The sequence below is a fragment of the Falco naumanni genome, chromosome 7 (assembly GCF_017639655.2).
Source record: "Falco naumanni isolate bFalNau1 chromosome 7, bFalNau1.pat, whole genome shotgun sequence".
Taxonomy (NCBI): Eukaryota; Metazoa; Chordata; class Aves; order Falconiformes; family Falconidae; genus Falco; species Falco naumanni.
Genome location: NC_054060.1, coordinates 43,000,113 through 43,017,549, shown reverse-complemented (window position 1 = coordinate 43,017,549; position 17,437 = coordinate 43,000,113). Strand labels below are relative to the sequence as shown.

Here is a 17,437-nt window from a genome sequence, read left to right as displayed (position 1 = left end):
AAAAGACAGCAGCAGTGCCAGAGTATATACTATGAGCTGGGACTAGAAAAGAGAGAACAGCTGGCAAACAGAAAGGAGGGGGAAAAAAAAGAAAAAAAAAAAAAAGGCACCAAGGACAGTAGGAAGAAAACATACAAAACAGGGACTTTAAAAGGGGAACGAAAACTTTGATGTTTTCGCAGTGAGCGAGTGAAACAATTATTACTGGCTTTTAAATAGATTTGACAACGCTACCTATTACAGGGTTTTGGTCCATTTTACAGAGAACATATGGTCCAAGCACTAAGCAGATACAACCTGAAAGCAGCCTCAAGCCATGCCAGGCGGGGGGGAAGAGAGGCAAAACTGAAGAGCTCCCCCAAATTTAAGTCTTCTGCCTGAGTTTGAAGATGCTCAGTGGAGCGTGCAGAGCCTGTGTCGCAGTGAGGATCCTCCATGCATTTGAGGTGAGTAAGCTCTCTGGTAAGTGACAAAGAAAAACATGTGCCATTATTTTTCTGAATCGCCTGCTATCTAGGGCAAAGCACTTTAAAACTGTTTCTTGTGACAAATCAGGCAAATACCAAGAAGCACCCATTCTAATGGGGAACCTGGAACTCCTCCCAGGCTCCATACAAGCCCAGCATTGTAAGAGACCAGACACCAGACTATCCAAGCTCACACCCCCTGAATATCCATTGCAACAAATGACTCCTCTCCACGCATCCCAGAGAAACTCTGGCAAGTACTCACCTCCTAAACATCTGGCCCTATTACTGCTATGGCAGTAGCATGTTACCAGCCAACCTTTCCTTCAAGGGATGCAAAGTGCAGGAGATGTTGAGAAAGAACTACAAAGGCAGGTAAAGAAAACTGAAAAATAGTGGCTAAACATTTAACATGCTCCTCCCAAGCACTACCAAGGTATATGTAAAGTCCACATATTATGTAGAGGCAGAGTAATCTGGCTTCATCAAGAGCTGGAGTGAAAAGAATAAAAAAGTGTAACATTTAAGGAAACCTGAAATCTAAGTTAACAATACCATTAGCAAAGAGTATAGCAGCCTCTTTTCTCTAGGCTGGCCTCAGGGCATCTAATTCTGGTGTCATTAATCTTCAAGCCCAGCCAGCCACAGGCCCCAGATTATAAAAATGCATTCACAAGCCACCTATTTCCCCCTGGGTTCTTAACCAGGACACAGGAGAGGTTCCATTTAAAAATCATTTTATTATTAACATAATCTTCCCATTTAGCCAAGTGTGGGTCATGTATAAGGAATGTCAGTAAATATTCCATTTGAGGCTTCTTTTTACATATTTCCATTGATAAATAAACTCTGAATTCACATAAAAAAGTTAAACTTAAATAACTAATATATTTTTTTGTAACAGGCATACATTGGTAAAATATAAATATTCTTGTACTCAGCCTTTGCTCTAAATAGAGATAACAGTTAGCCACACATCACAGTTATTAACAACTAAAACCAAGAACTCAACTGATTTTCTGGCCTGGACTAAAATAGAGATGGAAACAGAAAATTCACATTTTGACTTCGGGCCAAAAGAGGTTGAGAGGCAGGAAGAGAACGGTTTTATTAACAGCCTTGTTAAAAATAGTCTGCTCTGCCACTGAATTTTAACTTATTCTACATTTGGTAGTTGATTCCATTATAATTTTATGTAACAATCAAGTATCACTAACAAAATATGGCACATCATCCATGAACAATGTAATGATGTTTTAAAACTACCGGGGCAAAAATGTAGGCGATATGAGTGATTTGGTTCTGGCTAGCCGTTTTGTCCTCTCAGTCTAACATTAATATATTGCATCACATCACTGTTTTGGCCACTTTCCCACAACAGACTGGTGTTTGTTACCTGCAGCGCTAAAGTTTTGCAAACTAACCAGTTACCAGGCAGCCTGATACACTGGGTTTCCTCACCCAGAAGTCAGACCAGAATCGGCTGATCGAGATGCCCTCTCAAAGGACTCTGGGGATGATGGTAAAAGGGACCACGGGACTGCTGGCTTCCAGCTCCAGTGCTGTCAGAAAGCATTCAGTGGCAGCATCATCATTGCCTTGAGCCTGCAGCACCTCTCCCAGGCCGTTCCAGACCTCATGGGCCGTGGAGTTCACCTGGACGGCATCTCTGAGAATCTTCTCTGCCAAGCTATAGCGCCCGAGCTGGTGAAGTATCAGAGCCTGCAAGAAAACAAAGGAAAAATGGTTGAGGTTGGCCAGCAGGACTTTCCTGAAGCTCAAATGGTATGCTGCAACAGTGAAATAAGCATAGGTAGCTCTTGGGTTCAAAGTGTTACAGACTATATAATATTTTTTTGTTTGTGTTTTCTTTCTTTTTTTTTTTTTTTTTTTTTTTTAAATAAAATAAAAGAAACAACCTGAAGCAGGCCTGGAGCAAAGATCGTAAGGACCTGAGCTTTTGTGGCAAGATCCCACATCTAATGTCCTGCTAAGGCGTGTGCCCTGAAGTGTTTGTATCCTACCTGCACACCTCAGCACCCAGCTCATGTCTTATAGCACCTGAGATCATACACACGGCACCATCCGCTCTCTGGGATGGCAGTAACAGAACCAAGTTCAGCCCAATGGGCAACAGCCACAGTATCTGACTCAATCTGTGGAACAGGAAGCATGCTGGGACTAATACTGCACCAGTAGTGCGTGTAAGGGTCCAGCAGGCAGAGAACTTCCTCAAGAGATTCCTAGACAGAGATTCTTCATCCTCTTCTGTGGGATGGGATACAAATCAATACCACACAACCCAAGAGGATGTCCAAACCCACTAGGATACGGGCTGAATGAGGCGGTGGAAATCTCCATCCATCACATTCAGCTATGTTACTGTAACAGAAAAGTCATGGAATGATGCAGTAAGAGCGCTTTATTCCAGGATTATAATAATCCTAACAATGTTACGCATTTTTTCCTTGTGATTCTGTATTACAAAAGGCATATGGACCACAAATCTTTGTTTCCCAGAGAGGTGTCCTGATTACATGCTTATGGATTCTCTGTGACTTCTCCCCTCCCAGCCCCCACTCCTTGGACCATGGATTCTTTTATTTCTCCTGTACCTCTGTCCCTCAAATCCTTATCAGCCTAAGTGCTGGTGACTAGAAAGTACTAAAATTCTATGCAAACCCTGAATTATCCACCATACGTTTCTGGAATTCTGCCCACGAGGCTGACTTTCAGCATGGGCAGACTGCTAACTCCATCCTACAGTGTGACAGAGCAGACCAAGCTCTGAAGAACGATATAAAGAACTCTGTATAGTATGGCAAGTAAATAAATAAATGCAATAAAGGCTAATTTCTATCAGCCTAGCAGATGTTCTCACATAAAGGTGCTAGAGGGCTTTTCTCGTTTTGTTTTTTTGAGCTGTCAAGTGAGTCAGCATTTCCACAGCAAGTGAACAGTACTTCCAATCAAAAAATCAGATAACTCTCAGGGTTGGTGTTTTTTCCCTGCAGGAAAGTGATTGTCAGTGACTGGTAGGTATCAGATGTGAAACTACAAAAAAAGAAGCAAGGAGGTGGAATATATAAAGGTGGTGTGGCTGCATGTACCTAGCCTTAGTAAAATTAAAGTGTTCATTTTCAAGACAAGTTTCTCTGATTTTCAAAAATCTTCCTTTTTTATTTGAAGATTTGTATATTATATACTAATAAACATGTGATTTCTTTGAATATTGATAATACTTTTTTTTCCTAAATATGTCAGAGTATTTTCCCCACTTGCTAAGGACACAAGCTGCTCTTTTCAAGGCCAAAGGAAACAACCAGATTTTGCAGATGTAAGCCTGTTGATGGGAACAGAAACATGTTATGTCACATCTGCCCTATTCTGTATGGAAAAAAGCGTGGCTGAGATTTTCCAGGTGATAGAACTAGGGCAAATACGAGCTGTTTGCCTGCTGTTATTCTTTTCAAAGAATATAAGCTATTTAGCACTGGTGAAGGACCTGCTCTTGCACGGGCAATGAGGTCACATCCTGTACCCTCACGTTTTGAGGGCACAGCTTTTTAGAGGGAGAGTCTCCCAAAAGTCAGTCTGTCACGGGTGTCTCAGGCTGGGATGGTATGAGGAATCCTGCCTTGGGTAGCAGCACCGGGAGAATGAGCTTTGATTCCAAAGAAGCAATGTGGAGATAATGAGACTTGTTTCACACAGAGCATCAAAAGGTCAGTGACATTTGGTCACTATAGCTGTAGGCAGAGCTTGAACAAGTGATCTAGAGAAAGAAGACATAATACTCTGATTCGTTAGTTCTCTCAGAATAATGGTCAGATATCATATATTGCGAGTGTCCAGTTTGTAGATCTTCCTGGATTACTTTTAAAATTCCAAGGCACAGAACACTTCATATCATTCATGGTCCTTGATTGACTTAGCCCTGTCAAGCATTACACTGCAGATCCCAGGGAGAAGGAGCAGGCCTGCCTATCACGCAGCAACATCCTTCACACCATCACTCATCCAAGCAAACTGACCTCCAGATTACCAGCTGTCAGCATATGCTTGTTCTCTGCACCAAACCCTTCAGGAACAAAACTCAAAACCCAAACCACTAAAACAAGAAAACCCTAAAAAAATTCTCAAACCAAAACTCCTCTAAGACTTCCCAGAAATCAATACAAATTATCCTAGTCCTTCACGGTGTATTTTCCTTTGCTTCCTAACTGGAAACAAAATCTCGAAGCTACCAGTTCTGGCCTTTACCTATTTAGCAGCAAATGTACAGACAACATTTATCTGCAGAATAATCTTACACCTCTTGCTTTATGGCTGGAGATGGGATTGAACAACCCATCGACTCTGCAGAAGCACAGAGGGGTACCTAAGTGACATATGGCTCGCACCTTCAGACTTGGCATCTTAGTTTAAAACCCAAGCAGAATGCCTTCTCCCTATATCCTCTTTATAAACAGGCACATATACTTTTAAAAAAATAAATATGATAGGAATTCTGGAATGTGAATAAGTTAGAAAAACTGCTTATAATAATTTCAGTAAATAATAAGAAATGTAAGTAGGAAAACACCCATTCTACAAAAGAGGATGAAAACGGTAAGCTCCTAAGGAATTACAAAAATCTAGGCAACCTGTTTGTTCTTTGTACATTTTTGTGTGCTGCAGCACTTGACAGGTGTTTAAAACAACTGCTGGCACCCTGCTAGGAGAAAGCAGGATCTTTCCTGCTATTGCACCTCTTTCCCATGAAAGACAAATAAATTTATGACATTTGCTTCTAACACAGTTATTAAAGCTTCTGATGTGTGTGGGCTTCTTCATTTTGCAGCTCAGTACAAATTTTGTTTATTATTTTCACCTGTGTTTGGTCTGCTGAGAATTCTGGGGTTCTTTTAGGGTTGTTCTTGGGTTTTTTTTCTGGCAAACCACTCATCTTCCCTAAGTGCATTAAGGCTTCCAGCTTCTGTGTGTTCAGGATTTTATTATGTTTTAAACTCTCTAAGTAAATCTTACTTTTCTTTCAGCCAGTTCTACATTGTAGAGATTGTGTTTGTAACTCAAAAAACTCCAAGAGAAAACTCTGATCAGAAGTGGCACACAGGTGGAAAGGGAAGGGAATCTCTGAAGAAACAAGAGACCTTTTTGTGTCATCATCACAAGAAGTGAAAGCAGTGCTTCATGTCTCCAATTCCTTGATATTTATACCAGCCACTTTGAATAATCCACGATATTCATGGAGACCCTGCAGGGGCTGGCTTCCTCAAAAAGAGCATCACTGTGCACTGCCTGTGACAGGGAGCACTGTAGTCACTACAAACAAGGTTCTACGCAAGCTTCACATCACAACAGAACAAAACCCTCTAGGAATTAATAAAAACAGGAGGGGAAAGGGCTTCCAGCTTTCTTCTCTGCCACAAGTTATTTTCAAGATCTTGCCAATTCTATCCCCATCCAGTCTGGAGGCACGGGCTCCCTCTAGGTGGTCAATGATTTCACACATTTTCTCCCTCAATCATCACCCTCACGCTTCACCTTACGTTGCCCCACATACAAAACTACTGTTCTTTGTTTATTTCACCAAAGCATCTGTCCAAGGATTGTTTTTATACTGCTCAGCCAAACAGGGCCCTACCCCTGACTGAAGGCCCTTGGCACTGTTGTCAGAACAGAAGTAATTTGTTATTTATTCCTCAGTATCTCCTAGGCACCTACACAAATACAGCCCGGAAAAATACCTACTGAGTCTGAATAGGCAGGAATATCTTAATGTACCATCCAAAACATTTGGCTGAATAACTTTCATTTATACTTACCTTGCATGCGTTAAGGAATGGGAATTTTAACTTCTGTATTTTGTATATTGTCTTGGGACTAATCATGCTTAGTGTTTTAATTAATGACACATCACAAGAATTATGAAAGTGGTGATACAAGTAGCTAAGAAAAAGTTAAGAGGATATAGAAGCAACAGGCTGATCATGAGAACTAGGATAACAGAAATATGCCAAAAGTCAGTAAAACAAAGTGGAAAATAACACAACAGTAACACAATAATTCTGCAGCATGGTAGAAGCCTGTCAACCAAGCGGCGTGGGAGAAGGACTCGGATATATCCCGCAACCACAGGACGACAGTGTGAAAAGGTGCCAGTGTGAAAGAGGGAAAACTCAAGTGACATCAGGAGAGGTTTCCAGTAGAGAGCAGGAGAGCAGAGATGTTGGCAGCTGTGCCCCCTTGTCCACCTTGTGCAGTCGCTTCTATTCAACAAAGGTCATTCAAACTGCAACAGGCACCAAAAATGACTATAGACACAATCAATAAAGATCTTCATTTACAGGAGGAGACTAACAGACTTGGTTTGTTTAACCTAGCAAATCAAAAGCTGAGAGGAGATGAAGGCTATAAAAACAGTAGAGAGAACAGAACAGAGAAAAACTATTTTAGAGAATAATGTTGGCACAAGAATACATGTGTATAAATTGGCTGTGAGTAAGTTTACCAAAAAAAGGTGAAAACATTCCTGGCAATTGGAGCAGAGGGATTTTGGAACAGCCTTCTACTTGCAGTAGCAGGGCACAAAATAGTGTTAAGACTGAGTCCTACAGGAAAAGCTCACATGCTCTGATGGTTATGAGGAGACTTGTCCAGGGGGCCCGGGGAGCTTCCACTACTCCTCTTGCAGTATCAGGTGCCCTCTCAACTGTATTAAGAGGAGAGTGACAACATTTTCATGCCTATAGGATATTGCTACTCAATGCTTCTGTTCTAAGTACAACCTTCTTTTGATTCCTTGGGTTACATTGAAGAAGTAGGTGCACAGAAGTGTCCAACCAATGAATACAAAGATTAAAAAGCAAAATTATGGTTGGTATACAGCATATTTCTGAAAGAAGAAAACTAGCATGACAAAGTTAATGGATTCTGAAATCTTTCAATCCATGAGGCCTTTTTTTAAAAAAGTAAACAAACAACTAACCCCACACCATATTCACAGTCTTTTGGGCACAGAAAAATGCATAACGAAACTTTCAAATGCACGTCAGACAAGATGTTTAATCAGCATTCACTTCAACAGGACGTAAATCCTTACTCCACCTAGTTAACTTTCAGTATGTCACCTGTCTGTATCCGAGATAAACAAGATACCTGTAAAATTTGGTCTATGTTGGTGGCACAATAAAACCAATAATTACAATTAATACCTTCTTCAATAAGCCAGAATTATATTTTGATATATATTGCACATGTCAAAATTATATTTTGGCATAGTTATATTTTCCCTTGAGTTCAAGTTCAACATATTAAGGTTATTTTTCATTTAGCTAAATGTAAGCATTTTTAAAAGGAAAACCATTCAACTGAATTCTCATTTCCAAATGCAGCTTTACACAGTCTCCAAGTAAAACCCCTGGTTAGCAAAGGCATCGTTATTTATTAATAAAATGTTATCACTCAAGAATCTGAACAACTTGATACAAAAATCAATTGTATAATGCTGTAATTGCTTAAACAAGCATGTAGTGTAGTCTTCACTGCAAAGGTATCTTTTTTCTGCAAATAGGCTTTCTCTCTTTGGAAATTATTCTGTCATAATGATTAACTAAACAGTCAATGAAAAACAGACATCTAGTAAAATAAACACAGGACACAAATGGAAAACTACTTAAAATAGCTAATTTCTAATTCTGAAAACATGATTAAAACTAGCCATTTACAGGAGTCTGGTAAAGTCACTTTTTAAATTTGCTTTTAGGCAAATGAGAAGCTAACATTCAAATTTTTTCCATGGAACTAACTTTTTTAAAATTAAAAGCTGTAATTATCACCCATCATATGTCTCACCAAACCAGACCTTTACAATAAAGTGCAAAACAAGATCTGCAGTAACTGCCAAAAAAAAAAAAAACAAAAAAAAAAACGTAACACCATAAAGATCACTGTGGTTTCTTCAATGTGACTAAAAATTTCTGCTCAAGACAGCTAGAGTTTTCTTAAAGTTTAACTGTCTGACTACTTCTCCACTCCTCTTGGAAAATAAACAGTTCTCAATTTCAACAGGAGTACCACTTGTGATTTTTACTTTTATTCATTTGATATCAAGAGGAACTATTTCATTTTCTCTAAGAAAAACATAGACTATAGGCAGGAGATGTTCTCAAAAGCAATGAAATTCATTTCAAAGTGAAACAAACATAATGGGAACTTTGACCATGAGTCCATTTGCACCTTTGTCTTCTTCAGAGAGGATGCTGAACTCAGCTCTGAACTCTCTCCTGACTAAAACTGGTAATTGGGAGAAATGGAGAGTACCAGAAGAAATGTTGCTGAACCACATGCAAAAAAGCACCAGAGATGCTTATGATGTTTAAGAATTGCAGCCTGTTGACCTGCAAAAGACTCAGTTATAGAGATTTGAGTTCTACCAGATCAGACCTACTAGGAAAAAATTAACATCTATGTGACTTGTTTGCTAAAGAGCTTCTAAATTTGTATGATGCAGACCTTATTTAGCTAAAAATTATCCCTCAGAGCTAAAAGTTTCCCTTGCAAAAACAACAGCTATAAGAAAACATTGTAAGCATATGAAAATACAAAATGGACTGATTTTGCTTTTAATGATGAGAGCAGGGAGACAGAACAACAGTGGAACTACTACCTGCCTGCTTCACTGATGACCTGCTAAGCCCAGTAAGCTAGCAGCTGTAAATGTACAATTAGATACAGAGCTATACAGATGTGGAAAATTATGATTTAAAACTTACAATAAAAGGCCTAAAGAACTCACTACATCCAACTCTCCAGTAATTTTCCCAGTTCACTGTTTTATTTCTTTTAACAGGTCCCGGTCTGCCTAAGAGAGATTCAACTTTCAATTGTGGTATGCAGAAAGACATGATAGAAACATCCCATCTTATCTAAAAAACTTGAAAATTGAGGATTATGACCATAAACAGTTACAAAATTTAATATGCCACGTATGCATTGCAAATTCATATGCACTGTAATTTTAGCATCACAAAACTGCCCCTTGTTACATGCTGCTTTTTCAGCCTATTTTGCATGTGTTAAGGTGGCTGCTATTTTCAAACAAATCTATCAAACTTGAAGGTTTACCAGAGACTTGACAGTGTTATGCTATAATAATGAATCAGAAGAAGTGTTAGTGAGGCAAAATGAGAAGAATTTGTCATGATATATGGAAAAATAAGTAAAATGCTGCAGCTGATATTTCCCATCCGCTGTGATAAAAATACACATTTTAATGTATTCTATAATCAATATTTTACACTTATGTAGAGTGAAATAGCACATTATTTATATACTATGCTCTCCTATTTTCCCCTTAGCTGATGAATTTGTGCTGAAACATGCCCATCTAATGGAAGTATGACTTTGCACAAGAAATCATTTATTAACTCCTTCTTTTGAAGGTGTATACCAAGAACAGTTGCATATTTAGTCATTGTAAGTAACTATTTTCTGCAAGTGCGAAAAAATTGTGACATGGTGCATCAGTTTGAAATAAGCCATTCCATCAGAAAAATGATGAGTAAACATAGTTCTGTCTGCAATGACAGACACAGATGCATTTTAATGCAGGGATTATGAAGGGTGCCCATCTTACAAGGTTTAAAAACAACTGGATTGACCACCAACGATTACAAGGTTATTTTCCATAAAATAATTGAATATATTTTTTTTAATTGGAAAGTAAAATGCGACATATATATAATTTGTTTCCAAAACTCCTTAGCTTTTTTTCTCTAAAAATGCAATTCTTTTGAATAACAAAAAGCGTTTCTTCAAATATACTCAAAATAAACCTTCCTAGCAGCTCAGTATGTTTTTTTTTTTTTTTTAAATGACAACCAGCTAGTAACACTGCAGCTCATCACTCACTAAACCAAAGCAAAGCAACTGAAGAACAAGTATGAACCTGTGCCTGCAGCCAACAGTTTTGTTCCTTGCCTGTCCCAAAACATTGCCTGTACTACGTGTCCCCTCCTGCCTTGTCCCCCTCACTTGCCCTCCTGGACCCCAGCACCCAGAACGCTGTGCCACCGCTGCAGCAAGTTTGCTATTTCTTTACCCTTCCCCCAGTGCCAACACACCCCCTAAGGTATCCGATTGCTTCCCCTTCTGCAAAACACTTGTTGCTAGGAGAAAACCTACTGCTTGGCAACAGATTTTTAAAACAACTTTGGCTTTGTTACTCACTGAACTTTAGATTGCCAGCATGAAATAACGAACGTGCATGGTTGTTAGTGCATCTGTGTATTTATAACCCCCTTGAAAACATCTGACCCCTTCCAACGGGGATGTGCTTGCCTTTTAGTTCCTTACTGTTCACAGCCCACAATGCAGAAAATTTCAAAACTGAAGTTTGTTTTTTAAAATTCCTCATCATAGCCTTCCACCAAAATGGAAGCTCTTGGGGGACTTCATTGCCTGTTGAGACAACGTGATCTTGCGATAGCCTCCTGGAATTTTGATTTACACTTTATGGGAACATCCTATCAGCTTATAAAAACACAGCATGACTGCCACAATATATTGCGAGAAATCGACTATAGCAAACATACTGGAAACAAATAAAACACCTTACTGATAGAGTGAAACCATTAGTGACTCCAGAGATTATCTTTTTATCACCATCTGAAAATTATACTGAGGGTCTTATTTCATACGCTTTATCTACATGCACGGTAAAACCACAACAGTTCTCCCTTCAGAAGTCGGATGGCTACAGCTCTGGCAAGTACTGCATCACTACTGGCACCAGGGAATAGTTACGTACAATCCTAGTCCTCAGATTATGGCCCGTCCTGAATTTGCAGTTCTTGTCACCTGGTGCAGATGTTTTACACCTCCTCCCAGCTGTGACACCATGACATGACACTGAAGCGTAAGTGATTCATCTCTCAATCACCTCCCTCCATCCCGAAACTCAGCAGCCATATATCTTTCCCTCCCCTCCCTCCCAGCACTGAAACCGCATCAGTGTCTTCTCTCCTGTCCCACAAACAAGAAAAGATAATTTCTGAGATGTACAGCATCCTTCAAGTACATATACACGTGCGCTGAAAACCAGTGCTGGAGATCATGGCTACAGACAGCGCTGCTTATGAAATGGGCCCACAGTAATTTCCTTAATTGAGTATATTGTCATTCATTCACTCACCCCTTTTCCCCTATGCAGACATTTTACAGATGCAAGCGCATGACCTAACTACAGTATGTTCACTACTGAAATCCTACCATTTTACCAGTCTAATCTGTGGCTGTATTTCAATATTGCCTGGTTTCAAAAGCAACGCCAGGTTTACTACTGCATCATTATGCTACCTACGGAGACTCCTAGGTACTGCTTGTTACTGATGCCATTATTTCCCAGGTTTGAGTCAAAGGGTCAGAAGTAGAGAAAATTGTATTTTTGTTATTCGAGACTTAGGACCAACATAAAAGTGTTTTCAATACCCCAAAGAGGAAAAAAACCCCAAATCCTCCAAAATGCAGAATACAGTAGAGAAACAGAAAACCTCTGACCAAAATTCTTGAAAGAAGAAGCCTCCAAGTCAGCCCACTGAGTCAATATTCAAGCATTTGAGTAAAAGCTGGGTTTTTCACAAGAACTGTGGATACTGGGAATTCAGTGTCCTTAATCCATTGCCTAAAGACTAGATTTCAATTTAGAACATCTCAAGGTTCCTGGTTTTGAAAGCTTGTACTCAATGCAAAGTTATCATATGTCAAGAAATTCATGTTCTTTTGTCCATCACTCAACTGCTGACAGAATCAAAGAATAAACAATAAGAAACAGCAAGCAACAACTTTTTAAGAAGCTGTTTTTCGTTAATGACTTCTTTTCTATAAAATCACAATGAACATACTGGTAGTGTGTGGATCCTGGAAATAGTAATTAGGAAAATTTATCAAATGTTGTAATGAAGAAATCAATCTGAGTCAGGGGAATAGCTTGTGTATCAAAAAGAAAAATCAGAGTTGCAGATCCAGCACTAGGTTCTGTGGTTAAAATTTGAAATTACTAGAACCGTCAGAGGTCAAATCACTTACTTCGGAGATCTTTAGCTAGATTGTCACTGTACTGAAAGCTAGCACTTGTAGTCTAGACTCATACACACTCAAGGCTACAGAAACTAGCCCTTCCTTGTCTGAACTATGGCTAATGTCACTGTTTCAAAAGTGCTATGACACAGCAGCACATACTACACTGGCATTGCAGTAGCCTCTAAGAAAAAGAGGTTATTTTTAATATAACATTAATAAATATGGTTTTAGAGCATCCTCAGGAAATGGCCCATTTCCTCCCCGCCAAAGCTGACATAAACTGCCATCTGCTCCTCAGGCTCCATGCACTACAATGGGAAGAGCCGTCTTCATGGCAGTCTGCAAAAACCTCGCGGCATGAAAGGGAACGCATCTCCTTTCTCCCCCCCCACCAGATTCTTAAACGAAAGGCAGAAGCTGTATGTAGACTGCTAACCTGTCAGTCTGACAGGACAACTGCCAGCAGATCCCTCTTTAAGGGAAGGCTATTTTCAGTGTGAAGGGAAGGCACACACCCTCCCATCTGTGCACCATCAGGCAGAGCAGCAGAGCCAAGCCTCAACCATTGCCTAAGAACGGGCTTTTAGCACTTGCAGAAAAATAAAACAAAACATTTATATACTGACTTACCTCTCACAAAACCTGAAAAAGTCGAATATACTGAAAACTAAGGAAAAAAGCTTTGTACATTTAAAGAGAGAAATCCAAGCAGTGGTATTTTGGAAAAAAAAAAATTAAACACACTAAAAATAACATTAATGTACCTTAACACATCAGCTTTTGGTAATACTAATCTGGAAGCAAACAGATAAATATCAGTATCACCTACCTTTTATAATCCAACTCCATAGAAGCCTATCAGGTTGACTCACAGCTATCTTCTTGTGGATCATTGTAATTTTTTTACTTAAAACTTGCCAAAAAGTAAGGTTATTTTCCTTTTAATTAACACCAGCTCAGAAGAGCCCTCTTAAGTCATTCATTTTGCTCCTCTGTTGTTACAGACAACCTTAGCACAGTATTTCTTGTTCCACAGTGTTTAGACTGTAAGTTTTACAAATCCACTCCAAATCGTCTTCCCAAACTACTCCCTAGCCAGTTTGCTTTCATTTGTTCCAGTGCCAATGTCACCTAGCCTTATTTTGATTATGCATGTTCCTCTCATGTTTACAAGGAGCATAAATTATTACTGAAGTCCCCTACTCCTCCCAGGGAGTGCTCCAGAGACTTTCCAGCGCAGTCACCTCGGTGCTCACCATGTATAAGGACAACACTGATGTGAAGTTACAGGCCAGTTTTGTCACCCAGCCACTTGAGATTTACAAGAGAGTCACTAGCCAGCCTAGGAGGAAACCCCACATGAAACCAATGCTTTAGTTCACACTGAGGGAACGCTTGCCCTGTTGGCCAGTCTCAACTGGTTTTACTGGGTATGGCAGTCTCTGTATTTTGGGGACATGAAGCAGCCAGTGGAGCATGAAAAACACCACCTTCCATAAGGAAGGAGAAATCTGTAGACTTACGAAATTAACGGTGAGACTACACTCTTGAAAAGATGGTGACATTGATAACTGGGACAACATGAAGCCTTGTTTTGGGCTTGACTAACTCATGAACAATGAAGATGTAGCTCTTGCAGAACAACAGAGATGCAGCTTAGATCAACTAGTACCTCAGCTCTTTGTTCTCCCCAGTCATTTCCATACTCAGTGTTGCTCTTGCGTTTTATATTTGTGAATCATCGTATTTCTTTTTCTGAAGGGTCTCCAACTCTCACTTTTAATCAAACTGATGCCTTTTTCCTGCAACTGCTCTTTCCAAGCAGAGGTAGTATACTAACTATGCTACAATCTCTGTTAACTTAGGTTTCACTAAATATTACTGGACTAACAACTTGTTATTTCATCTGCTAGCTCTTCCAGAATTCTGGCCAACTCCTCTATACTCTTCCACCAGCAAGTACTTGCCACCATTTCTGTACTTTCATTTCCACTACTAATTTTACTTTTGCCATCCATGATAAATATCACATTCCTGTTAAAGATTGAGGCAAAAGACGAGTTTAATGCAGTTATGGACTGTTTATGAATGGTTACCCATCACTGCACTGATTGACACAGCATGTTAAATCATATGCTGTGGTTGGTTTATGGCTTTTGAAATCCATTTTCCAAACTGTATAATAAATTAGGGCACAAGGTTAGAATCTGCAGAGAAAATGTAATTCCAAATGCCGTTTCGCCCCCAGTCCTTTCCTTCGGTTAACTATTGTCAGCTGACAGGCAGCTGCTTCCCAGAGTGTCAGAATCTTTCCATTTGAGCCACTTTTCTAGTTCACTGGAGCACAGTTGGCAGGAAGAACAGAAGAATGGCAGAAGAGGCACTCCCACACAAAGCTAGGTTTTGATCAGAATAAGCAAACTGGGAAGTTAATGCTCACCGAGTGAAGCACTGAAATGCAGAGTGGCAGCTTCCACTTTCAAGGATAGGGACTACAGCAACAGTGTGGTTTGGTGGGGAAGGTGGGAATTCTGGAACTCAAGGCAGTCGCTGAGTCTGAGGTGAGATACAAACATTTCCTACCGGCTATTGTGTTAAACATCTGTGGATTTTATCTTCAGCAAAAATATTCAGAAATAAATGTTACATTAAATTGAATGTAATGCACATAGCAGAAAGACTACACCTACTAATAAAACCTCCTCCAATTTTAGGAAGCTTAGGGCTTGATTCTGCAGCAAATGAGATGAGTTTGGATGCCCAGCCTAAAGCTACATGGTTTATTTTCTATAGAGATCACCAGCTGCTCACGCTATCATATCACAATTTTAAAGGAAATTAAATTTGATGTGTCAATTACTTTAATAGATCTGACAGCATTTCATATTGTTTCAGACTTTATATCAAGAACAGTTATTTCTGGCAACTGTAACCTACCAACTTCTGGCTAGGCGTTCCATTAACATGACAAAGCATAATCACAGACTATATTTGTGTCATAGGGTTTCGTAGCCCTCTGGTAAGTCTTTGGGTCCTTGACCCTCATAATACCATCTGTTCCGATGCCATTGTGGCTACCACTTTTTCAAATGGTCATAAATTAAAACCCAGACAGAATCCCAAAGAAGCTATTGTCAGCTGTCAGGACAAACTAACAAGGACCATGACAAAATTGGGAACTTAAATGGCTGTGCAGCTGATATAGGTTCACTTGCTTGATTTCTGAACATTTGTAACCCACTTGACAATGTCTGCCTTAATTTATTACTTGCCCCCATTTAGAAAATAAAGGGTTTTTCTTGAAAATAAGAGGATATACTTTTAAAACTATTTCTTTATTTTAAATTACTTCAAGTTAGCAAAAACCACTTACCAGCAGAGAAAATTTAATTCAGAAACCAAGGCAAAAGCAGTCCTCTCTTTGAGTAAGTCAGACCACCTCTGATAGAAGGCAAGAATTTTTCCGAATTTCTACCTAACACAACCTTTGACCATGTAGATTTAGAGCTCTGAAACCATTTTCACACTGTATTGTACAGAAGAAATTTTGAACTGCATGATTTGTAAAAATTTTTTTTATTTCCATAGCCCTTCACTGATAAGGTCTTTATAACACTCACAACTCACTATTTGGTCTGAATATGTTACGCTATCAAGTCGTATAGCTAACTAACCTAATGTAGCAGAATGCATTATGTTATGTTCTGGAATAATTTTAAGAAGTTAACTTTTAATAACTATCTCCATGAGCACTGGACCGTTATGAAGCCTGGTTTGGTTTTCTAATCTCTGTGGTTTATATCCCTGCAGCAGAGAATTTACACACACTCACTCTTATGTGCACTTGCTGATATCTAATAAAAATTAGAAATTATGAAACAGCCTTGGTAGCCTTTACTCCAGCCTCTATTTTTGTAATACTTGCGTGTTTTTTATTTTTATTTTTTTTACATCATTCCCTCTTCCGTCCAGATGAAACTGGCTAAAGAATTTAGCCATTTAGCCATGAAGGCAAAGCTGACACACAAACAAACAGTAATGATTTAGTAAGCCTGATTTCCTAAGGATATCAGTCTTAAATAGCAAGTTCAATGTGTGTGATATAAATAGTGTATCAGTAGTGGCTGAGGGAGATTGAGCACACTGAGCTGCAATGAATTATTTCACCAGCATCACTGATTAAAAAGACTAATCAATGAATTAAAACCTAGAAAAAATGTGGGCTCAAATGTTAATTTCAGCTATGTTCATAGAAGAAACAACCATAACTTCACTTATGAAGTTTTCTGGAATAAGAAGGAAGCATTTAAAAACATCTTAGTATTTAGAAAAAAAACGAAGAATCAAATGTCTGCATCCTAATGGGCCTACTAAGCCATGCTGTATTGCTCAAGTGTTGTAGGTAGTGTCACTCCTCACAGTGCTTAGCTTTTAACGGTTCTGCCAAGTAAGTGTTTTGCTAATGAACTGCTTTGCTTGGTTCATCTGAGCAGTACTAAAGACTGAAGATTTCTTCCAGGTCAAATGCTTTATGTGAAGATATGGGGCTCTTGAGTAGGAGCACTCCATTTTAACATCTCAATGTTTTGATAATACTTCTTTTCTCTTCAGTTCTCTGCCAACTCTTAAGGAAGAAAAGCTGTTTCTAAAAGCAACTTTAAACTCAATGTAAAGGCTGTTTCTTGAAAGCCGGCTTCCTTGAAGCATCACAACAGCATCTATTAAAATGCAGGATTTCTCAGATTTGTGTGAAAAAGCCACCACACAAGTATAAACTACACAAATCTTTCTGCAAATCTCTGACCTGAAACAAGCTGCAATGCATTGTTATGCAAAGGGTTTTTTTAGTTTCCCAGACTCTGAAGTGCACCTTAGTACAAAACTAC

General features: G+C 39.2%; 1 protein-coding gene across 2 annotated transcripts in view; it reads right to left on the bottom strand.

Annotated features, from left to right (window-relative positions):
- Window positions 1-1,187: 1,187 nt before the first annotated feature.
- TTC7B (tetratricopeptide repeat domain 7B) overlaps window positions 1,188-17,437 on the bottom strand; it is a 144,108-nt gene continuing 127,858 nt past the window's right edge. For both annotated transcript variants that reach the window (XM_040601427.1, XM_040601429.1), the window contains one exon: window positions 1,188-2,189. In XM_040601427.1, coding sequence (XP_040457361.1) covers window positions 1,968-2,189 — 222 coding nt within the window. In that variant the 3' untranslated portion in view covers window positions 1,188-1,967. The remainder of the gene's footprint in view (window positions 2,190-17,437) is intronic.